Genomic DNA, 25,377 nt, shown 5'->3' on the forward strand with positions numbered 1-25,377 from the left:
AATTTAACATATTTTTTTATCAAATTAAAATTATCAAATTGTACCTTCTGCCCTCTAGAGGAAGAGCAATTATTATCACTGTCACAATATTCACTGGAATTGATAGTTGAAGAAAGATACATTACTGGTAGTAAATAAATGATTTTCAGGCCAAGTAACACACTTTCTTTGGAATGACCAGTCGAGACCTCGGGAGCCTCACAGATAGAAATGGCCATTTTCAATTTTTGTGCATTATTGTTTGGCCTTGGTGGAGGTTTGCATTCTGCACAGTGTTTTGTTGCAATCCCTCAATGGTGACACATTTCAACCTGCAAGCTCTACAAGCCCTCAATGCCAGTTGACTTTGTGCTCATTTCAGGTTTCATTCAGGCATACTTTTTCCTGTGAGACGACCGCCAACTGGGGCTGGCTGGACCCAAGCAGCGCTAAAACCGATTTCACTGATTTCACAGCAATTTGCAGGCCGTTTGCGGAACTTGCAGGGTAGATTCCCAAGGCAAATCACCGTCAAGCTCTTCTGCTTACTTACTCGCTTGCTCTGTGCAGGGCCCGCAGGAACACAGGAAGGAGCACGGTAACACCTCGGGGGACGGCCTCCGCCACACACAGCAAGCTTGCTGCATCCGTTTTAACGAGGGAAGCTCAAAGCCCGAGAGCCAGGGGAGCAGCAGTAGCGGCAATTGGAGGGTACCGGCCTACACTGTTAGCCGGCACACATGATTCATACGACGACTATGTGAGTACAATCCTCTTTGCTCAAAGTAAAAAAGCGGAGCTGATCGTAATTGCTGTTGAACTGTAAATCAGACTTGTTTTAATCCAGCGTTAATGTGATGAGTCTTATGTTACATGTAGAGGTAGGGCAAACTGGGGCATGACTCAGGATTTGGAAAAATTGGAGCCAGCAGGCATTTCATTCCTGCAACTTTTTTCATAAAAATATACTTTTTAAAAGACTTATATGCAGTAATTACTTCCATTGAATTGCTTAAGTAACTTCCCCAGGAAATGGTGTCATGGAAAAACATTTTTGGTCAGGTCCAGATTACAAAGAAAAATCCCTACACAGTCAATTATGTGGAGTAAATTTGACTCCATTTAGAGTGGGACCAAATAGACTCAGTTGTAGAGTAATATTTACACTTGGAAGACAGTGAAATAAAATAATTGGAAAAAATACAAATAAAAGTCACTCAAGGGTTGAGGAACGAACTCACAACCTTCAGTTTGGGAGACTGTCACACTACCACCGGAGCTATGCCCCTCCTACTGTTTGCTTATATCTAAAAGGAGAACAAAAACATAATTTTTGGTCTCTTGGAGATCAGAAAATTCCACCTGATACGAGCGATATACTAACGCACATCAGGAGCTGCGTAGCTCGGCAAGTAGATCAGCTGTCTCCCAAGCTGCAGGTCCTGAGTTCGTTGCTCAACCCTTGAGTGACTTTTATTCTATTTTTCAATTCTTTATTTTACTGTCTTCCAAATTTAACATTACTCTAAAACGAGGTCTATTTGATCCCACTCTAAATAGAGTCAAATTTACGCTACAGAATTTACTGTGTATTGTGTAATAAAGGTTAGCGCAGATATTTTTTGTGGGGCCTGCGTATCCATAGTAGCAGCTCAATGTTGACACTTAACGGTAACTGGGTAAGTGGCAGAAAATTTGTCAAAATAGATGTTTCCCTGCTATATTGCTGTTCATCATGCCCATTCTACTTCATGGATTTTCAATTGATCTTTTTTTATGGGTTTTTACAGTATAATAATGTCCTAACATTTGGTAAAGGAGTCTCCAGGGTAACAGTAAAAGACATAAACACAATGAGCTCATGCAGGAGCCGCTGCTGCCCACAAAAACAGACACTTTAATATTTTCTATACATTTTATGTTTGCAATTTTTTTTTTGTTCAAATACATTTACAATGTATCTAAAGTGTGTTTCAATCAATTTAAGTGTGGTTTTGTTGAGTTTAAATTTGTTTAGAGTGTGTGAGGGAGATAAAACCATCAAAAATAATCCATTTATATGCTCTTTGTATACTGTATTGCCGATTTTCACTTGGGTCTGCAACATATCTCCTGTGATAAAGAGGTTCGATGTACACTAGTTGAATGTCAGAATCAGATTTATTGGCCATGTACACACACAAGGAATTTGTCTTTGCACTCGCAACCTGTCCGAGAAACATGAAAAATATCAGAATCGCAGAACGGGAAGCCTGGTGGTTCACTAATTAGTGCCCCAAGTTTTTTAGATGAAAAAAAAGGAGGGAAAAAAAAACACGAGGAAGGAGAGAAGGGGGAAAAAACAACGCCCACTCTTGTGCTTGTTTAACTCTTTCACTGCCAGACGTTTTCAGAAACGGGATGTCGCCAGTGCCAGCCGATTTAAGCATTTTGACTGATCTTTCAAGGTCCACAGAAAATGTTGTGTTTGGATTATGGAAACACACATACTACCAAATGAAAGATTGGACTCTCATCATTCATCAGAAAAAAAAAGTTTGTTCCTACCTTATTCCGTTCTTCAGTAATCAACAATAGAAAATGGTTACTTTCACCGAAATTCTCTGTTTTGAAACAAAAAGCGGAGAAAAAGAGCTTTTTGTGAAACGATGTTATTTCATGCACTCTAGTGAATTCTACACTTATTTTTGTGCATGAATGATGCCACAAACACCTAAATAGTGCTTTACTTCTGTAAAACGCTTTCACCAACAATGAAAAAGTGTTTTAGTTTGCAAAATACGTATTTCCATTCAACAGTGTAACAATTTGAGAAAACAATTTCGCAAACTATTTACAAATGTGTGCAACTGTGGTACTATTTACAATTATGTGGATGTTTCAAATACAGTTTTTCTTTTTGTAACACTGCCCTGCGTGCAAGGAGACGGAGCAGGATTTGCACAACAGATACGTTTCACTTCGATTGTCCGTTTCGTGTGCAGACGTTCCACTTTCTTGACGGCCTTTTTTTCCGGGGAATAGCAAGTAGCAGACTGTACCCACTACTCCGATGAATATGCATTGGACTCGGGGTACTCTTCGTCGTCCGATTAAACGTCCGCCTGAGCGTGCTCAGTTGTGCTCCGCGTTTTCCGGTGTTAGCATTGCTAGCCCGTGAACCTTTATGACGTCGTCATAGCCGCCGCGTCAGCGCTTCCAACTTCGGCGTCAACCTCGGAGTCACCATCATCATCATCGATGATGATCATCGTCGTCATCAATGTGCTCTTTAGCGTTGGTCGATGCCTTTCGTCTTTGAAAAAAATTCCCAAGTGTGAGCTGCTTGCAACCGGTCGCCATTGTTCGCTTCTTCAGCCATCTAGCTCCGCCTCACGTCTTCTGCTGCCGCGTCAATGCTTCGTCATCAATGTGCTCTTCAGCGTTGGTCGATGCTTTTCGTCTTTGAAAAAACTGCTCGAGCGTGAGCTGCTTGCAACCGGTCGCCATGTTCTCTTCCCTTCCCCAGCCATTGTTCCCTCTAGCTGCGCCTCACGTCACGTTGTGCTCCGTGTTTTCCGGTGTCAGTATCGCTCGCCCGTGAACCTTTATAACGTCGTCATAGCCGCCGCGTCAGCTCTTCCAACTTCGTCGTCAACCTCGGAGTCACCATCATCATCATCGATGATGATCATCGTCGTCATCAATGTGCTCTTTATCGTTGGTCGATGTCTTTGAAAAAAACGGCTCGACCGTGAGCTGCTTGCAAGCGGCCGCCATTATGGCTTCTTCAGCCATTGTCCCCTCAACACTCTAGCCCCGCCTCACGTCTTCTACTGACGCCCACCCAATCTTGTCAAAAGAGAGTCATCGCTGCCCTCTAGGGGCCAAAAATAGTCATTAGGCTCAATAGACCTGCTTGAAACTTTCACCACAGCTGCGGAAGGCTTGCCTGCACACGTTTCCCCAAAAAAAAATTTAAAAATTGGATGACGTCTTTTAACGTCATTGGCGGCCCTCCGTAGGTTTTTACTTGACGTCTTTTAACGTCAGTGGCAGTGAAAGAGTTAAAGGGGAGCACAATATGGACCTGGGAAAAAAAACTGCTTATAATAGATTGGTTCTTACCTTGGTTTGAGGTACAGTTGTGCATTTAGGACGCTGACTCACTCAGCTCAACTCTATATTTATAGAGCACTTCAAAACAACCACCGCTGTTTTCTTATGATGGAACTCAGTGGCAGCAGATACAATGAAAACAGCAGAGGCCCCAAAATTGAACGCTGCGGAACACCATACGTTCTGTCATACATGTTAATCCATATTGTACATATTCGTTCAACCACTTTCTTTTTTTGCTCGACATAGTATGAAGGGATTATAATAAATAAAGAAATCACACGACGTACCATCGCAACAGTCAAAAATCTGTTGCGAAGATAGGCCAAGGTGGGCGTATCATCATGTGTATATTGACCTTCGCCAAACCCGGGTTCAGAACCACTGTTATAATATGAACATCTTTTGAAACCTCAACTGCCTTGTACTCGCAGTAGTTCACGCGAGAGACTCATATCAAAAACACTTCAATTCAAAAGTGCGATTGTCTTTCGATTTGGAGATTTTTGTCAAGGTGGTTTTAGATCTCAAGGTGATCTCCAAGTTCCACCCAAACATAAAAAGGCAACCCTTTCAGCAGCCGAGCCCATCCGAGGCTCCCTGCTAAGCAGAGGCCCCCCTTGTGTGCTGGCATGTGAAGATTGGGCTGTCTGCACAGGGAGATGCGCAAGCACAGTCTCATTACCAAACCAAATCGAGTTCTGATGTGGAGCCTGCGTATTTCTGCAAAGTGAAAAAGCGCAACGTTTTTTTTCTCTTTGTAATTGGAGGTTGGAAAGGAGGTTGGGAGCAGAGAGACGAGGGGATTACAGGAAGAAGATGAGTTTGTCCTGAACATTTTATTCTCTCATATCTTACTTTGGCGGGAGTTTTTTTCTGCTACATTACACAGTTTACCTCGAGCGTATTCCGAGGGCTGAGAGATCTTTTTTTTTTTTTTTTAAACAAAAGGGTTGTTGTATTTTTCCCCCAATGATTGAGTTTTGGGTCAGTGTAATGCTTCTCTCTATGCCAAACCCAACATTCTACTTTGAGTGAGCTTTTGAAAGAAAAACTGCTCAGCAGGGGCAGGTTTGGCTTTGCAAAGATGCGCCCTGTGTGGATATTGTGTCAATTTCTCCAGAGGCCGATGACTGATGGACGCTGTCAAAGTGTCAGGCTTTCTCCTAAAAGTGATACCGTGTCCATAATGGCACCTATTGAGGGTGGTATTGATTTAAAACTTCAACAGAAAGTACAAGCAAGCTGCTGGTGATCATGTTTCTGTGCCTTTTCATAATTTATGAATCTTTCCCTATTTCTTTCTACCACAAATCTCACCTTGCTATAACCTTTCTGGCACCGCTACATCTGCCAGATGGATGCTACAAAGGCACATTTATGAAGACCATAAATTGTCCCAAGGTGTGAACATAAGTGTACGTGCTTTCGATGTCCAGGCTTGTTCAAATCGGGGTAGGGTTTCTAACGCATTTTCCAAGAATCCAAGAGTCCATAATGAAAGTTGGAATAGTTTATTGTGTAGTGATGGCAAAATTTAAACTGTGTTTTGGTACGTACCGGAACCCAGGCGGAACTTCGCAATCCTAAATCTATCTCAGAATCAAGATGTCATGTGACAGCCTAATCGCATTCCATTACGCCTCCAAACATCACATAATTTCAGCAAGTGCCTCTAAATTTAAATTAAATCTGGACCATTGCACTATATCAAAATGTCTTAAATCTGAAATAAATCCAACCTAAGTATACTTTGTATGTAAAATTGTTTTGCTGATTCATCGCCCTACATGATAAAATGGCAATATCCTCTTGAACTCTTTGAACGCGGCAGTTGGCTTAGTGGTAATGCATCCGTACAATGGGATGAGAAAAAGGTCTGTAAAAAAAAAAAAGCCTTTGAAATGTAGTTTTTGATTAAATGTGATAGCACTGGGGGTTTCATCAAAGCATTTAAGTCGAGGCAAAATTAAAAACAAACCAAGTATCAGCACCAAAAACCTCATTTGTACTTCTATACTTATTTTAACCGGGTAGGGGTTATTCAGTTTTTGTTTCCCATGATATTATTTCTCTCTCTTATGGCATCCATTACAATTACAGTATAGGCCGATTGCCAGTTGTGTAAATTAGGTGATGACAGCCAGTCTGGGGAGCTGGCAACACTAAGCTACTGTTTGATTGTAATATTTCACACCTGGCCACCAGATGTCGCTGTGGGGAGATGTTTCGAACGTTCCAAAAGATCGATTATTTTTGTGAATCAATCGTTTCAATGTTCCATTTCTGCCATCCCTACTATTGAGATCTAAATGATTTCCAGACAATTCACAGTTCCAAGAGATCCAAAAACCAAAATGTATTCAAAATGCAAAATGGTATTAATGGTCAAGCTACCCTGTTTGTGTGAAAGCAAAAAGGCAAAAAGTCCAGTTTCCACGTTGGTACCTGGCACACCTGCCTTGTATTTGCTAATCAGTGCCAACATAAGCTTGTCATACCTTAATAACACAAAGGGGGCGTCATCCTTCCAAATATTCGAAAATTAAAGTATATATACAACAGGTTTACAATTATAAAACACAACATTGAGCCTAAATTATAAACACAGATTGTCAACATAAAATATTTCAAATAAACCAATTGTGGCTCCAACAATAAGTGTATTTTTTGTTGTTATTTTGAAGTCACATTGTTATATTTTTTCGTTTATTCACTTTAATTCCTTTAGTTCCCCTATTGATTTCATTGCTGATCTGATGTAATATCCAAGCAGGTGATTGCTGATGTTTCAATTGTTTTTGCAGACAAAAAGACTTAAGGGGGAACCAACTGACTCAACCAAAAATGTTCTTTACAATAATCTATTCTGTGTAGCCCCACTAGTCTAAACACAGCATGCTGATTAATATTATGCTTGTTGAATATAAATTAACCAGAAAAATCCACCAATTTTATCCATGTGAGGGGGCGGCCATTTTGTTGCTTGCCGTCAACTGAAAATGAGATCACAGTTGCTCAGGACTCAGGCAACGACCAATTACAGCTCCTCTGTTTTCTGAAGCTAGTCTGAAGATGACATCATGTTGCTCATGTCTCAGGTAACAACCAACAGCTCAGCTTCAGAAATCAGGTGAGCAACAGTGATGTTATCTTCAGTCGACAGCAAGTGGCAAAATGGCCGCCCCCTGGGATGGATAAAAGCGGCTGGATTTTGCTTCATAACTCTCATTCTACAAATGTAATATTAATCAGAATTTTCATTTTTAGACTAGTGAGGTCACATATAACATATTGTCAAGAAATGTTTAAGATTGACTTAAACTTTAAGAAAACATGGGCTCTGTGGTTAATTTCCATTCTACAAACTCATGAGTAAAGAGGCAAACTTGTGATGGGTGGATCGAAATATTCCATATTCATGACCCCCACATCATGTAGTTAAATACAAATGCATGCAATTATACAGTAGTCATGGCCCTTCTGTGATACGTGATATCCACTTTATGTGGCGTGAGTGTGGTTGTCAACACTAAACCTCTCAAGGGACTATTTGGGATTAATGAACCCTGTTGTGCCGCCATGTAGTTAAATGACAGAGAGCATCATTCTAGCTCTTAAAAGAAGACCATCAGGATTGAAGGGCATTAATGCAATGAGTGGCGTGGGTGCGAGGGTTGTATATGGGCTATATGTCAAAATGACAAACATTATTTGCAGTACATGCTTTATTTACACAGTCATGGAAGATGTCATCAATTAAGAGCTGTATGCTGTATACACACACACACTCACCTTGTCAAGCAGACATCATATATATTGTCCATCCATTTTGTACACTATTTTCCTGGCAACACTCCAAATATTGATGGTCAACGAAAAGTCAACATTTGCATTCTTATTATGGTATTCAAGCTCAATTTTCAAACAGTTTGATGTGGGCTGGCATTTTCTACTTCTGGACATCAATCACTCATCTTCACTAAGCTGCAAAATTCCGCGTTTGCTATGATATGAAAGCGCTTCTAATGCAGATCTCTTATCCAGTCAAAGGAGGACTGTTTTCCAGAGATAACATATCTGCTTTTTCAGCAAACGTTCCGCTGCTAAGATGTAATATTAATGTTTTTCCTCTATCACAGTATGCTACAACAGCATGGGAGATAATTTGGGGCTACTTACCGGTACTTTAAATATGTGTTCCTTTTGTTGAATGTGGCAGAACAGCATGAAAGGAAAAGCAAAGGCGTATTCAAAGAAAGAGTAAATAGCGTTTTCTACCGATGGACTTACTATGACTACCAAGGTATTGAACGATTATGGATTATAATTGCTTTTTTAGGAATGTATTGTTATTAGGGATGGGCGAGTACTGATACAAGGTCTCAGTATTGTTTTTTTCAAGGTATCGTTACTCGTGACTCTCTTGCTTGCCGTTTTATTATCTGGAACTAGAAATTAGAAGAATAGAAAATTGCCCTTCATTTCATAACATTTTAAGGAAACATGCTATATTGGGATATACTCAAGAGTTGAGTACTCGTACGTATATAGGTCTGAAAAAAGTAGTATCGAACATCTGTAATTGTTATTATTATTATTATTAATGTGCCAATAATCATACCTTATGACATAAACCTTATTTAGTACCGACAAACACTATGATTATGGATGTTCAATACTACTACTTTTTTTCCCAGACTGATACCAGTACGAGTATGTGACTTTTGAGTAGTCACCGATACTGATACCATGAACCAATACTACTAGTTTTTTGTATACATTTTTTTTTAAAGATAGATAATTTTATACAAAGATATTCAAATATAAATTTTCCTTGCATGGATTTAATCGCATTTTTTAAATTCTCTTTATTTTTAATTTCTAGCACCTGATCATAAAACTGCCACAAGACTTGAGAGTGGTCGATACTGGTATTGGCCACCTTCGCAAGTACCCGTTACCTTGAAATAAGGCTGGTTATCGACCCGATACTGTTTCCTGGTATCCATATATCTAACGACAATTAATAAAAAAATTTAAATAAGAAATATGATGTTGTTGTTATGTACCATAACTTACTGGATGGAGAATATAAAATGAATTCATTAGATTTATATTAATATTTATGCATAAATTATAACATGAAAACCTGAGTGTGTGTGGATGTTTATTATTTATTCAATCAATATGAAAGTTAATGGTACGATATACTGTGAAATATAAGAATATGTATAAATACAACAGCAGAAACAAATGTAGAAAGAGAAATGACAATGAAAGGCATCATAAAGAATTGTGCGCTAAAATGCATGTTACAAAACGACATGACAATATCAACTATTTTTTAAATAGGAAAAATGTCAAATGTATTTCAGGATGAGAAATGTACAGTAAGCTATGGTTAAAAACATGAAAAACAAGTAAGGAAAGTAAAGTCGCCAGTAAAATATAATTTTGATTTTATTTTAATGTTTTAAAAAAGGATGGAAAGTAAAGACGCATGGTAAAGAAATTTGAAAGCATTTTTTTTTAATGATAGAAAAAGCAAAGCCGCATGTATGATAAACAGCATTGAAATGTACAGAAAAAGTCAAAAGTACTTAAGGGTAAACAATTTGGCTTGTGTATTTGTTATAATCAGACTTATATTCTACATCTATAACATGGTGAGTCTGGAAATTGTTGGTCAAATTTGAAATGCATTGCTTGCTTCTGCAAAACCTGAGCCCTGCAACCATAACAGGGCTGAAAAAACGCTAATGTGATTAAACACAGAGCTTTGGGAGGCTTTGAGGGGGGAAAAAAGAAACTCCATCGTCTGTGGAAGCTGCAAGACACCCTTTTGAAATGAGAAGAAAAATCCTCCCAGTTTAGCTTTTCCCGGAAAGATGCTTCAGATTTGTGTTTTTCGAGGAGGGGAGCACTTTTTCAGGCCACGTCTGAGGACAACATGCTCATCTGCTGCTCTCTTTAGAAATCTGTGTTTATTCAAACACGTATGACTTACTCTTCTTGGTATTTAATTGAATGCACAACTTAAGCAGAATTATAAATCACAACAATTTGTTCAACTTAGTCAGATTCGTTTTGCACTTTTTAACCTCTTTCAACCAAGCAACACACAATGGAAGCGAGAAGTCATGTGCAAAATAGATTCAGCTTATCACAGTTTTGAGGCGATAATAAGGGTGTGATTTGAGCAGGCCGTGTGAATAAATAATGAGAATTTGCCTGAACAAAAGGTGCATTTGCAGAGGTGGAAAGCGTGAAGAACGACAACCATTCACAAAGACAAAAAATGGCGCAAATCTCATTTTCCTTCCCATCACACATTCAGAGGCAGCCCAGCGTGAAGATCCGTCACTGTCGGGGGAAATGCAGGTTGTCAACTGATAATGAAGCACATGGCTACGGGCCTTCAGCTCCTTGCTGTCCTAATTATGCCCAATAAGAACCCTCCACCTTTGTGTTAACATTTGATTTATTCCTACCTGCCCGTATAAATGGGCCCGTGTTATTTCTTTTACTTTTACAGATGAGTGTCAAACTAAAAGAGCTATGCCTCGTTAATTAGAGGACACAAGGGCACATTGTCACTGCTGATAGTGTTTTTAAAGGGATTAACTTGGACAGCGGAACCATGAAAGTAAAATTCAACATAAATCTTCGGGTAAAATGGGCAGCACTGTCTAATTTTAGTGTTTCATGTGTGCCTCACAGTTCTGAGATTCTGGCTTGATTCTCAGCTTTGGCCTTGTTAGATTAATTGAAGAAAAATCGCCAATCGTGATGAATGGGCGCTTTATCGAGTTACGTCCTTGCAATCAAAAAGTTTCCTGTGAATGTATTAAAAATTTCGTTCCACTTTGGTCCAAGGCAAACGACATTGATTTGTTTGGATGGGAAGTGTTAAGACATGGGGTGTCCAAAATTTTTCTCCAAGGGCCACAGACAGAAAAATTAAAGAAAGCAAGGGCCACTATGACACTCTGGGCTTTATTACACACTAAAATTAACCCATCAAGCAATTATATACACTACAGATTTCTATTAAAGATGAAAAGGTAAACTACTTTAGGCTTTTTCATGATTTTGGGATAGCCTTTGGTCGTGTATCCTACTAGAATAGATACGCCCCTGCCCTGAGTAGATTTCAATATTGAGATCTAAAACAAGAGCAATCTGTAATAAGACAACAATCTTTAAAGCAGATTTTACATGGAGATCGTGCTGTCATTTCTCAAGACTAACTTATTTTTGCAACAGGAAAAAATATTGTACATGAGAAATTATGAACATTTGTCACATTCTATAGACTCAATATGTAATTTAATTTTGTCTCAAGAAATTATGGTAATTAATATTCACAAATCTGACTGACAAAGAAAAAACGTATTTTTTTGTATTTGCTGCGGGCCGCTAAAAATTGGACAGTGGCCCCAGGCGATAGTCTGGACACCACTGTTTTACAAGCACAAAACAAACATGTCGTTACCAAAAGATGAAAGCTACCTTATCAGAGAATATATTGTTTGTTATCTGGCATTCTTGTTTGGTATTTGCAGTGTTGTCAGTGGATGTTTGTTCATGTTCTCTTTATAGCCGCTTATCAGTAGTTGAGCTCCACATTGAAATTGAAACCTTGCAAGGTGTTCATTTTGCTCCAATGAAAAAACATGTTCTCCTGCAAACCTTAATCAATAATTGCGACAGGGCATGCATTGCTCCTGTTTCCTCCCGCATTACGGACACTGCCTGCAGTACTAAGCATTGATTGTTTTCACTTGGAGTGCAATGAGTAAATGAGTCAACTGTTTTGCTCACACGCTCTCCTCTCACAGGGCTACGATGATGGATATGGCGGAGAATACGATGACGACAGCTACGACGCCTATGACGATAACTACAGCAATCAGTCGAAGAGGTGACGCTAACACGCTGTTCAATAATTCGGCATTGTCTGCAGACGTGCATCTCTTGGCACAGCATGTACACAAAACATATCCAAATGTTATTTTTAGACAGCAAATATTTGAAAAGGAGTACTGTAATAGTTTTGTAATCGTAACTTGATGCATCGAATAAACTAACATTTGGTAATGTTGACGTCTTTCTCATTTAGCATCTCAGAATATTATGAATATGGACAAGGAACAAATGACGAATCCTACAACAACTATGGTAAGTGACAATGGTAACTTATGAATTATTTTACCTTTTTATTGTTATTTTTTATAATATAACATTTTATAATTTTTTTTTAACTCTGGTAGTTTGGTAACTGCTGTTCTACTGAAATACAGTTTATGCCACTTTTTTTTTTATTTAACAAAAATGAAAAGTGCATACTTTTCATAAATATTTAAATAATATAACAAGCGATTGGCTGGCAACCAGTTCAGGGTGTACCCCGCCTACTGCCAGCTGGGATAAGCTGCAGCGCCCCCGCGACCCTTGTGAGGAATAAGCAGTTAAGAAAATGGATGGAAGGATGGATGAATAATATAACTATTTAAATACTATACGTATGTATACCAGGCCCGTGCAAAATTCTTTATTCAATTCAATTCAGTGGATGAATTTGAATTTGAACACCACAGGATGTTGAATTGAATTTGAATGACAGGAAGTGGAATTGAATGCATTGCAATTCAGAGAAATTCATTCTCATCGCATATCAGTGGGAATGAGACTTTTAACATACATTTTTCTTCCAACTGGAAGTACAGAGAATAACATTAAGTCAACTGAGAGTAACACCAAATGGGATTTGAACCTCCAATTGATATTTTCCCAATTCTGCTGATGAAACATTGACTTACAGCTAGATTAATGAAACCTTTGTCATGGCCTGAGGGTGTCTGTCTCATTTTTACTGGCACTAAACAACTTTGAGACGGATGGTGTGATCTCTGCCACTCGCAGGGAAGCGCAGCCGTTTGTGTGTAAAATAAAGAAGGTAAGATCACAACCACTTTCTGCTGTTGTCATACCTGAGACACGTTACAGTACAGTACAGTACAGTACAAAAATAGCTACTGGAAACAATGGAATTCAGTCCGACTGCGGACTCTTTGGATGTCCGGATTTCACGATGATATGCGCTTGGCCTCATGGGAAATGTGGTTCTTTCAAGGGAAATTCAAGGGAAAACAATACTGCTTTTGTCCAAAGGTGCCGCCATAATCAACAAAAGCCAAACGCTGCTTTGTTCTGCTTTAACAAGATAACTTTATTTCGAAGTAATGAAAGGAAACAGTTAGGGGCGGGGTGGAATGATGGATGCATGGATGGATGATTGTTTTGAGCTAAATGAATCAAATTGTTCCGCTACTAGGTGGCATTAGTGTCTCCTGTTAGACATTCATGATGCACTTCCAGTAAATTATACTTGTCAAATTAAAGTTAAATGATAAGAAAATGAAGCAACTCGTGGACTCTTGCCCATTTTGTTCATTGAAACTAACAACTACTCCCCAGTCCTCACAAATATATCATTCATTATCCTATTTATTATTGCAACATTATGTCATAGTGAAACCTTACTGAATGTTGACACCTTTATTCTGTTAAGCCCCAAAATGGTACACACTGTTGAGATGTGACCTCAGGCTTTGAAGCCAGAAAATTAATACATTATGTGAGCTAGTATTTTGGAATTGCTGAACAAAATTAGCCTCACGGCTAAAAAAGAGCATTCACCCCAAGACGCAAGGCAAACATACGCAAACTTACTCCTTGACCTTTTTGGGAGCTTTAGCACACTAGACCGCTGCTGACTGTTAACCAGCAGTCCAGGCTTCCTACCTCTATGTGTGAGGTCAGGAAGCACGAAGAGGGCTGTGCAGAATTGACAGTCCAAATGACTACTATGATATTGCTTTCTCCTCTTTAGACAAGTACATTGGCTCTCTGCTGGGTTGTGACCAGAAATAAACCCAAATAAGGGCCGTGCGGTAATCAGCATTGAAAAAATTTGTGTTTAAGGGACTATGCATTGACTGGTTATGAACGTGCTAATTTTCACACCCTTGATAAATATCCAATCATCTTTATGATCAATCATACTTGGAATTATAATTAATTCTGAAAAACTACTTTTGCTAACAGGATCCTATTATTGTTATTGAATGTTAAACCCGCATTGGTATTTTGGGGTACTTGGTTTGGAAGCCACTACTGATTCCCTCTTGGCTCCAACTGCAGTCAATGCACCAAAAGGAGCTCCGTGAAATGACGGATGCACATTGTGAAGGTGGAGTGTTTTGCTTCTTGGATGTCGGCCCTCAACGGCTCATTCCAGAAGAAGAAAAAAAAAAAGATTCTACCAACAAGCCTTGTACAACAAAAACACCAACTTGACCTGCTTGCCACATGATGGCGGTGGCACTGCCAGCTGGTTTCTGTAGCTCTGCAGGATTTTTGCAAAACCAAATTCTGAGTGTTGATGACGATGATGACCAAAAAAACCAAGAGGGCAATGATTTGATTTTCTGCTCCATAAACATTTTCCTATTTGGAAGCTTGTTCAATGTGCCATGCAGAAGAGGTGGCCGCCTTTTTGTAATGTGGCTTTAAGGGAGGATGGAGCTGCCGGCTGTCAAAACACATCATTGCTCCGACAGAGGCCAAAGTCCTTGTAAAATTAATTTTGTGTAGAATCTCTTCAGATGAAATGTGTTCATGCATTCAGTCACTGTGACAGGACGCGTACCTGTGCACACTAACTCGGATGCTTTTATTGGTTTTCCAGAGGAGGAGTGGCCCAATTCCCGTCCCAGTCTCAAAGCTCCGGTTCTACAGCTGACAAGAGGGGGATACAGAAAACATCCCTATGGTCGATACTGAAGGTGCTCCACATGTGACCTGCAATTTATGTCCAATTATTTGTATTTATTTCAAATACTGTTTGTCCATTTCATTCAGATAACACCTTAAAGCAGTGGCTTTTCAAAGTGTGGTACTTAAGCAATATCTGGGGAGAGCAGGGCTCTGCATACATTAAATTGGGGGGGGGGGGGGGGGGTCGTTCAAAAGATCAGTTATTATTATTACAGTGGTACCTCAGAGTTTGAACTTAATTTGTTCCTGCGAAGTGTTCAAAGTCTAAATTGTTCAACCTCTGAAACCTTTTATCCCATAGGAAATAATGCAAATGCAATTAATCCGTTCCTAAGCTCCAAAAACAGAAAATTCTTATTTTAATTTCTATTTATGTTTTTTACATTTACAGTACAGTACAGTATTTAAACAATAAAAATACCTTACCTTATCTGTTGTGGTGTGTTGGCATCAGTGGATGATAAATGCTATGTTCATGCTAGCCTTAGTTCAGTGCTGAGTTTATGTATTTTACATTGACATTTACAGAAGTAGTCACGGTAGTTACAACGGCACAATAATCTCCTTTCTAATTCCACTGTGGTTCGTAGTACTGTTGTCTTTATTTGTGCCCATGGCGAAGAAAATTGTCGTGGAAAAATCCAAATGAACTCGCGGGTATGGAGCACTTCCGGGAGTATTCACAATCTGACTGGAAATGAGCAGTGCATCGTCTCAACTACCGCAACGTGAGCATTCGGCATTGCTCGGCTTCGCTCAACTTCACTCGGCTACCCGTTTTCAAGTTACGTTCGGCTTAGCTTGCTTTGCTTGGGTGTTCGAACTCCGAAAATGAGTTCAAACTCCGAGGCATTTTTTTACTCCGATTTTTTGGTTGAAGTCCGAATTGTGCGAGTTCCGAGACGTTCAAACTCCGAGGTTCCACTGTATTATTATTATTATTATATAACTGATTTCTGATGAGTTATTCTTATTTAGTAAGAAAAAAAACACTGAAATCGACATTGAAAACACTTTGGAAATCCCCTGTTCTAAAGCTCATATTGTAAATTGTCTTTGTTTGCGCATAAGTGGGGAAATGCTTTGTGCACAAATGTAAAAAAAAAAAATGGGGGTGGGGTGGGGGGGGTTTGTCTTACTTTCATTTCTTTCCACCAATGCAACATGTGGTAAAATTGTCTTCCCCTGTGGGTGAGCCATTTTGTGACTCACCCAAATTTTTAAATGATTAAAATCCACCGTCAATCCTCATTAAAAATAATAATAATAAGATTTCTGTACACCACTTTTAGTTAGACACAATTTTGGAATTGCAGGTTTGTGCTCACTGTATAGCTTGGACGTAATAGCATGGTTTGAAGAAAAGAAAAAACAATAGGAAGGAGAAAGTAAATCAAAGAATAAAATGCAGTTCTAAATGACCCCCGTGTTTCCCCTCTACATGAAGATGTCGTGTTAAGAAAGACTAATTAGGTCTAATCACATCTCTTTCTTTTACGACAGTTTTTCTCTGTGGTTGAAAGCAATCAAGTAATGTACAGTGTGTGTACTTTATAATTAGTGCTTTTATTCTGTGTGTCCAATCTGTCTTTGTACATAAAGTATTTAATAAAAATTAACATAAAACCCTGCACCATGTGTACAGTACAGTACGGCTATGCACGTTTGTTTGGTTTTCAGTTTAATACGCTGACAAAATGTCATACTGTTTATACACTAAGAGCCCACAAAGCAATCCTATTTAATATTTATCATTTAAATTTATGCATAAACATCCTTGACATTTATATGATAACTTCCTTATGTAGGAATTAACATTGTTTTCCCTTAATCCATCTTGAAGTTTGACATCAGTAAACAGACTGATTGACACTGAGAATCACATGCTGTTAAAGAGGTAAGACGTCCCTTATATTGTGTTATATTAAATATTAATACAAGCTGTGAATTAAGAGCACAACCAACATACTTTTAATTTCTAAGTGAAAAGATTGCAGCGTTTTTTGTTTTGCCTACTCTACAATGTCTCTTTTAACATATCTTTTTCTGTCATTGAATTTAAGATCTTGCAATGCATCGTTTAAACCTCATCGCTGCTGACCAGTTAAACTCTAAACAGGTAATTAAAATACTGATTTAATATTCAAATCTAACATCCACTAACAAAAAAGTAAACCTGCCCAGAATAAACATTCCTGCTGGTTTAAAAGTTCCTCTAATTAGATGCTTATAAATTGTTACCGATGATAAACAAGACTAAAATTATGTTCTAAATGTCACGTGAATTAAGTTCAAAACTATAATACTTTCAATTCCAGGCCTTTACCTTAAATTGGTTTACTTTTTTCACAGTGATGGAATGCAGTGACTTAAATGCATGTAAGGATTTTTTTTTTTTACCACGTTAGTACTTTTTATACAAAATAAAATGTGTTTGTTTTCTTTTTAGGTATAAAAGCACTCTAGTGGTCAAGACGTATGGGTCATAAAACAGGTGAGAGGATGCATTTACACACACTCTATAAAACAATAAAACAAACCAATAAAACTCAACTCTGCAGGCATGTCATTATGCAACATTGCGGTTGTTCACATTTATATAGACAGGTAATAAAAAGACATTATCAGCTTTGGCTCATATCTTTTTGAAGGTTAACTCATATTCCAATTAATGAATGTAAGGTTTTCTATTTGTTCTCATTCACGGTGTGCTGAAAATCAGCACAAAACCTTTAAATGCACTTGAAAAGGTGCATGTTCTGAGCACCATTTACAAAAGAACGAGCCCCTTTTGTGTTTCATGCTGTGGGATTTGAAATGTACTTTGCAAATATGAGCTCATTTGAAATTTCCTACAGGGTTGCAAAGAGCTGCTTTTATAACTCTGACAGCCCATTAAAAAAACATCGAACACGGGCCTACAATAAAGTACAGTAGCTTAGACAAAAGGAATAAGAAATAAATACTGCAATTTGATTGGAGTATTGATTGGCACTGAACCTTAATCAATCAATCAATCATAAGTTAAAATTGTGTCAATGCAATAATTTGTAGCTCTGCAAGTTAGTGCACCTGAAAAACACTTTTGTACAAACACTCAGGCAGACTTTTATTATGGGACTGCTGAAAGCAGCACATATTACACTCCACCCTAGAAAATCCCCAGATTTTTCGGCAAAAATGCGGCCCGTACCGTAGATCGCAAAGGGACAAATGAGGTCTCAACGTTGCGGCTCGATCTGACTCGGTGCGGCATTACTTTTCTAGGATTTCGGAGTTACCATGGTGACGCAATTCCCAAAAAACTCCCATAGGAAATGAATGGAGAAAGGGGGAACAAATTACAGATGCGCGCGCATACGTTATCCGACCGATATGAATTTTAGCTCATTTTGTAGCAATTTTTCCCATCTTTAGCTCAGTGTCGAAATTTATTTTAAGGAATGAAAGCTCTCCCCCCTGTGCGGGTTCAAAGACAGTGAGTGAAATAGCCTTCTATTACACTCTGTGGAGCAATTAGGCTTTGAGTGGCGGGAACCAAAAAAATATATTTCCAAAAGTCAAAAGTTTCACTTCAACTCGTCACCATGGCCACAATCTTTGCTCACTAGACATCAAATTCTCACATTTTGTAGTGACAAGTCTCTTCTTTCAGATAAACTAATTTTTATTTGGCTAAGGTGTCATTTAGTACCTTTATTTTCACTTTAAGCGAGGAGAAGTCGGACTAACTCGCCTATCTTTTCCATGTTAAATTCGCCTCCTTTTTCCTCTTCATTTTGGATAAATCATAAGTTTTCAACCTGCTCTCATTTGGTCATTTTTCATCCGATTAAAAAAGTGAGAACATGCTCGCGTTCCCCAAACCTTTGCCGTCCTAACGAGCCATTTCTTGAATCTGCATCTTAAACCGTTAAGTCGTGAGAGGCTTTTGTTCGAGGTGTGCGTCTCTCATACAATATCAATGGAATGTGGGTGCGTGACGTCTCCAAGTCAAATGCGTGTGCGTGAATTTGCATTTTTCTTAAAGGGACAGTAAGATACTTTTAGTTGATGTTGATTATGGTTAACTTCCACATTTCTTGACCGATTCCAGTCGTTTAAATTTTAAACTGTTCAGCTCATTTACATTTTTTAAAATACATTTTCAGGGACAGTGACATACTTTTAGTTGATGTTGATTATGGTTAACTTCCACATTTCTTGACCGATTCCAGTCGTTTAAATTTTAAACTGTTCAGCTCATTGACATTTTTTTATGGACAGTAAGATACTTTTATTTGATGTTGATTGTGGTTAACTTCCACATTTCTTGACCGATTACAGTCGTTTAAATTTTAAACTGTTCAGCTCATTTACAAGAGTCAGCAGTCCCATTCAAAATTTCCGCGGGAATTTTTCTAGTTTTTATTTTTATACCGCTTCGATTAGCATCAAACGTTTTTCCTGTACGTGGATAATACTTGATTGTGGAGTGACGCTTTGTATGGTACTGCTTTTCTTTTAGGACAATGTAGATTGCAGAGGTTGCTGCAAGTGGATGGGTTCGGCGCTCATCATTGGTCAAGAGAGCAGTGTGGTATGTATGCAAATATGTTTTACACGAAATTAGAACTAGTAGACATGTTTTCATACATTCAAAATGTCTTCTTTTTGGTTACAAGTCAAGCAAGCATACAGTAGTGTGTTTATGAATTTGGCAGATACACAATTTGGTGACAAAAAGATTTTAGACTCGCAAATAGCACATCTAAATGGTGGTGCAGGTGCCGACGTATGTGGTGAATTGTATTTCATTTAGAAATTTGACAACAGTCCCTCTGAATCATTGTAGAAACACTGAATCAATGATTAACATTATTTTATAAATATGTTAATAGCAGCTCTGACCATGTGTCACAACTGGTTAGAGGGGGGCACACATAGATGCACCATCGGGGGCGGTCTCCAATTGCACGCGTAACTTGAGCTGCCGACTACGTCATCCACAAGCGAGCTTGCAGTTTAACTGTATAAAAGCACTTTACGTGCGCCAATCGCATCTGTCAGAGCCCAGCTAATCAATTTCTGCTTCCACAATCTCAAGGGTGTCACCTTGACGAAAAATGTCCGTTTTCAAAATTGTCAAATGTTGAGCCCTCGTGCAGTTGTCGTTGCACTTGTTGTATACATATTGTCGCACTGTGAAAAAAATTTTTTTTTTTTTTTTTTTTACATTTTTACGTTTAGGAGATGAAACTGAATGCAGACATCCCCAAAAATGTAAATAAATAAATACATAAAAATGGGCATAAGAGTTTTTCACAAGACAGCGACAATATGCTGTAGTTACCCTATAACTTCAGTTTTTTGTCCCTCCTAAGTGGAGTCTCTGAGTATATAGTAGGGGTGTTAGAAAAAATCGATTCGGCTATATATCGAGCAATTCTCGAATCGATTCGATATGCGGCCGAATCGATTTTTAAACATCAATTTTTTATGGGAATATTCAATAAAACGTCTTACCTAGGGTTAGGATTCACACATTAAGCATGGAAGAATGTTATATTAATGGAACATTAAGCCTTAATATTTTATTTCAGTGCTGTTCAAACATGAAACAGACTGCAACCTGTTTGTTAATAGCAGTGGCTCAGTTATAAGCCTGAATTTTCCGATAAATAAATACATTTTCATACAAATCTTACAGTGTACATGTACACGTTTACTGATTAGTATTTTCTAAATTTGAGTAAAAATTTAAAAAAAAAATCTCAATAATCAATTTATAGATTCGTATCAGGATTTATCGGTATCAAATCAAATTGTGACCTATGAATCGTGATACAAATCGAATCGCCAGGTACTAGGCAATTCATACCCCTAGTATATAGCATACGTACTGGATGCCGTTTGTTATGCATGCATCCATTTGCAAATGCCTTTGAAATCCATTTCACAAGAAGCTTGTCACTGCAGTTTTATGGGGGTGTCAATGCAACTGATGAAACTCCTCTCCCATTCAGATTACATGCAGGATTTTCCAAAAGGATCATTCTACTCACTGTGTATTTGACTTGTTTTTCAGAAATACTCAAGTCTAAGGTGCTTAAAGACTTTGCGGCTGTCATCACATTTCTTTATCCTTCAGTCCACACAAAGAGTCACTGTGTTTTTTCCCTCTTTACACAGCCCTGGGCGCAGAATGCAGCATGAAAGAAGTGGACGGAGCCTTTCTGTTGACACAAAACGATATTTTGGTTTGTGCATGTATGGATGCGATGGAAACGACCGAGTTTGACTGACAGTGACTTGCCAGGCGTAAGCAATGCATTCAAGTTGTGGTTAGTGGACCATTGATGGTCCCTGGGAAACCTTATGTGGTCCATTAGTAGACACATGAATTGTCTGTTGTTACTAGTTGTAACTAAATACAATTTTTAAAAAACAGTTGGAACTTTATTTTTGATGACTTTTTTGTTATATGCGTCATGTTCCCATTTGACATTGTCACTGATACGCTGGTAAAAGAGTATTCTTTTTTTTATAAAAACGATGAGAAAGCAATATACATAACAGTTTTGGATTGTTTTACTTTTTTCACCATATTGTCCTTAAAGTCAAAGTTGGTGGTAATCCTAGTTGACTTTTTTATTTTTTTTAGTTCAATATATGATTTGTATGTAAACACAATTAAGCATGATATGACACCAATGGATGAGATCCTGAATTCATATATATATATATATATATATATATATATATAAATTAATCTTGTATTAACACAGATTAATCACATTATTAATTTTGTTAGCAGATGATCTTTTAGCTGACAGTGGATGGTTACACTAAAGGTTGTGTTTGAGCAATAAACATAACTACATGCAAGTAAAGCATTTAATAAATGTTTGAGTATGACATTCAGAATATTTGTTCCATGTCAAAATATTGAGGTCATTTTTTTTACATTTTAAATTATGCAAGTAATTAACTGATTAGAAAAAGAGGAGGATGAGCATGTTTAGTGGATCAAAACATGTTGAAGACGTCCTCATAACATTAAGAGTCAAAAAAAATTAACACATAACAGTTGCTCTAAATTTGGCGGGCACATTTTTTTAATAAAAAAAGCCTTCAATTAAGCGATTAATCGTGATTAATAAAATTCTAAGATGTGATTAATCAGATTAAAAAAAAATAGTTTGACAGCTCTAATATACATACATACATATATATATATATATATATTTATTCATTCATTTATTTTTTATTGTCTTAGATTTTGGACCTCTGTGTCCAGAATTGCATTTATTTCTTTCCTCAAAATATTTGGTAATTCTTGTGAATAATGAATCAAAATCACTAGACAAAATTATTGTATTAATGAACACATTTGGTGACATAAAGTTTGTTTGCTCAATATTCCATATCTACAATCCCTTGAATTTATAAAATTAATGATGTTTTATAAATGTGAACACTTGATAAGTTCATCTTCAGATACACACACATGGTAAGGGAAACGTTTTAAATTCTAATATCAATTTAGCCACTTTTTTTCTGAGCAACTGTCATTCATCTGTGAGAAGGACTTTCGTGTTTAATTAAAATGCCACTTATGTGTCTTTTAGTCACGTAACTTCAGGCTTGGCGTAATTTGATGTTTTGTATTGTGGCGCTGGCTTAACAGTGACACAGAAATAGAACATGTGAAATATTAATGTCAACAGGAATAAACCAAAGGTAGCAAAATATTCCTTTGCAACATTATGCAGCGGCATGATAATACCATCTGCTTATGCGTTTAAATCAGCTGAGAAAGCAGGAGACGTTTTCACAATATGCAGCACGCTGTTACTTGGTTACTCGCCAATAATGCATGCAGCGGGAATGTGTTAACATAACAACAAATGATGGCTCGTTGATCTCGGGTAATAACGTTCCGTGGCATTTCCTCAAATAAACAGCTATTTTATCCTAACAAGAGACAAAATGATTCTTTCAAAATAGCGGGATGAGATAGCGAGCGAGGGAGGTCATTTTCTTTCCATCAGGATCTCAAGGACGAGTTGATTGTCTCTGGCTCTCTAGGCCGCCTCTCAATCAAGAGCATCACGCGAGATGTCAGATGTGTGTTGACACATTGTAACTGCGGGATCCATGGAGGCGCACAGTGGATTGAGGGGCGAAATTTCAGAATATTGAAGCTCAGAGGCTTGCTGTATGTACATACTGTGTACAAATGACATTGGTTTTTTTTTCACCACTTGATGTACATAAGAGCTTATTTTCACAAGAACAGACGAACATAAACGTACTCATGCTAGTCATATCAAACATGCCATGTAAAAGTTAAATGTAAGATTTGTTAGACATGCAACACAAAGGAGCTAATTAATAAGACAACTAAAATTGGTATATTATGTTGTTCGTGTTTTTTTTGTTTTTTTCGAGATTAAGTCACAAGTCAAAATGGCGGTCAACTCGGTGACAGGAAGCTCTCCGCTCATTGAAAAGCATTGGACTTCGATTGTTGGAATTTGGTTGTGAGGATTAGTTTGATTCCAAATTGTGACAAAATGTCGTTTGACTACTATAGCAATCTGCTTTGTTTGTATGCTAGTCACATACATTACGTCGTTTGTTTTCACCATGTAAAGGAAGCATTAAGTTGTATTGCAGAAATATTAGAAATGCCCAAATGTTCGGAATTGTCAATATATCTTCCCAACGTTATGCTTTTGTGAGTTGCCTCTTAAATATAAACAAAACTAACGTCTGTCTTGCAATTTGTAAGCTAATTAAAGTGGTTATGCTAGCATTTTCCAAATTCTATGCTTCTGTGCCGCACAAAGGGTTCGTTCGGAAAATTACTCCGATGCCCTAACATGACTGTGGGTGTGTTTGGGGAGGTAAAGTGCACTTACCTCATACTAATTTCCAAACATGCTTCAACTGTTATCATCTGAACTGCCTGACGCTGTCCCTAATTGGAGTGGCCAGAGCACACTCGGGCACTCCTGTTTTGTGGCACTCTCAATAACCCAAAAGTACATTTGAACAACGCTCTGAGTTTCCGAGTGGAGCAGAGCACACTCGTGTAAGAAAGACTTGAAGAAAGTTACAAAGAGTGTCTAAAATCAGTGACCTGAGTTAAAGTCATATGCCTAATTGATTCTGACGATTCCCCCACCTCTGGAATTTTGTAAGATAATTATTTAACATTAGCATGTTTGGAACAAAGTGCAGAGGACGTGAGATCGAGTCCAGGCTTTGGCCTTCCTGGGTGGAGTTTGCATGTTCTGCCCGTGCCTGTGTGGGTTTTCTCCGGGTACTCCGGTTTCCTCCCACGTTCCAAAGACATGCATGGCAGGTTAATTGAACACTAAAATTGTCCCTAGGTGTGATTGTGAGTGTGGATGGTTGTTTGTCTCTTTGTGCCCGGTGATTGGCTGGCAACCAGTTCAGGGTGTACTGCCCGAAGCCAGCTGGGATAGGCTCCAGCCCCCCCGCGGCCCTAGTGAGGAATAAGCGGTTAAGAAAATGGATGGATGGATGTTTGGAACAAAATGGTAACACACTTCTGCCATTTTAACTTATTTCTTAATTACTGAAAATAGTCTTTGCCCATTAGGCCATTTCAACTGGTGGACCAATTATTGTATTTTTGCTGTCTGATGTTGAATTTGCAAAATATTAGGAACACCATCACAAATAACAACCACAAATTTATTTTTAGCAGATCTGCTTATACAGCCGCACGATGAGCCAGAATCCAAGAAAAGGGCTGATAATCATCTATCTGAGTGTAGACTTTGAGAGCAGAGCGGTTTCTGATGATTTTCATGTTGTTTGCTGTGACAGCAAGCTGGGATCTAAGCCAGGTGACAGAAGGTAACGGTGTTTAGCTTGAGCTGCACATTTGTTTTAGGAAGTTGTTCACCACCGCACAGACCGTCTGCTATCTCAAAGTCTATTTAGTATGAAAGCCTTCTTCCCCCCCGAGCTCATTAGAGCTATTTTTGCAGTGATGATGAGCTTTGACATGTTGTGCTGTTGGTGCGTAGATAGACTAATCAGTGAGAGCACTGCGCCAACATTTTGTCACAAATTACGTGCTAGTTTTCATGCAAGTTCTTTTACAGTTTAAGAATGTTGCAGGTATTGAAACAATGCAATGCAGCACAAACCTCCGCCATAAAAAAATAATCTGATTTAAGGTCCAGGGTGTGACTGTAACTGTAAATAAACTGTAAATAAATACATTTAAAAAAGAAAATTTATTTCTGACTCATCTCTTCAAACAATACCTCTCATACATAATACAGATATCGCAACTTTGACATTAAAAATGTTATGCTTTTGGACAAAATCAACAAATATATGTATATATATAATGTGCTGTTCTCCAGCCACAAAAGACCAGAACTATGCCACTTGGTTGGCTACAAAAACATTTAGTACAACCTATATTAC

At 38.1% G+C, this 25,377-nt stretch overlaps 1 protein-coding gene across 3 annotated transcripts in view; it reads left to right on the forward strand.

The window, feature by feature from the left end:
• Window positions 1-21,937, forward strand: part of khdrbs2 (KH domain containing, RNA binding, signal transduction associated 2) — a 58,899-nt gene extending 36,962 nt beyond the window's left edge. The window contains exons 6-12 of one of the 3 annotated variants that reach the window (XR_013296329.1): window positions 550-739; window positions 11,922-12,004; window positions 12,203-12,261; window positions 14,834-14,930; window positions 17,372-17,416; window positions 19,430-19,501; window positions 21,094-21,937. Coding sequence is in view for 2 of the 3 variants with exons in the window: in XM_077582981.1 (XP_077439107.1) it covers window positions 550-739; window positions 11,922-12,004; window positions 12,203-12,261; window positions 14,834-14,928 (427 nt within the window). In the remaining variant the exon portion in view is untranslated. Of the gene's footprint in view, window positions 1-549; window positions 740-11,921; window positions 12,005-12,202; window positions 12,262-14,833; window positions 14,933-17,274; window positions 17,290-17,371; window positions 17,417-19,429; window positions 19,502-21,093 lie in introns of those variants that run through there. The other 2 variants (XM_077582981.1, XM_077582980.1) reach the window with 2 other exon arrangements.
• Window positions 21,938-25,377: the final 3,440 nt, after the last annotated feature.

Source organism: Vanacampus margaritifer, chromosome 12 (genome assembly GCF_051991255.1).
Source record: "Vanacampus margaritifer isolate UIUO_Vmar chromosome 12, RoL_Vmar_1.0, whole genome shotgun sequence".
Lineage (NCBI taxonomy): Eukaryota > Metazoa > Chordata > Actinopteri > Syngnathiformes > Syngnathidae > Vanacampus > Vanacampus margaritifer.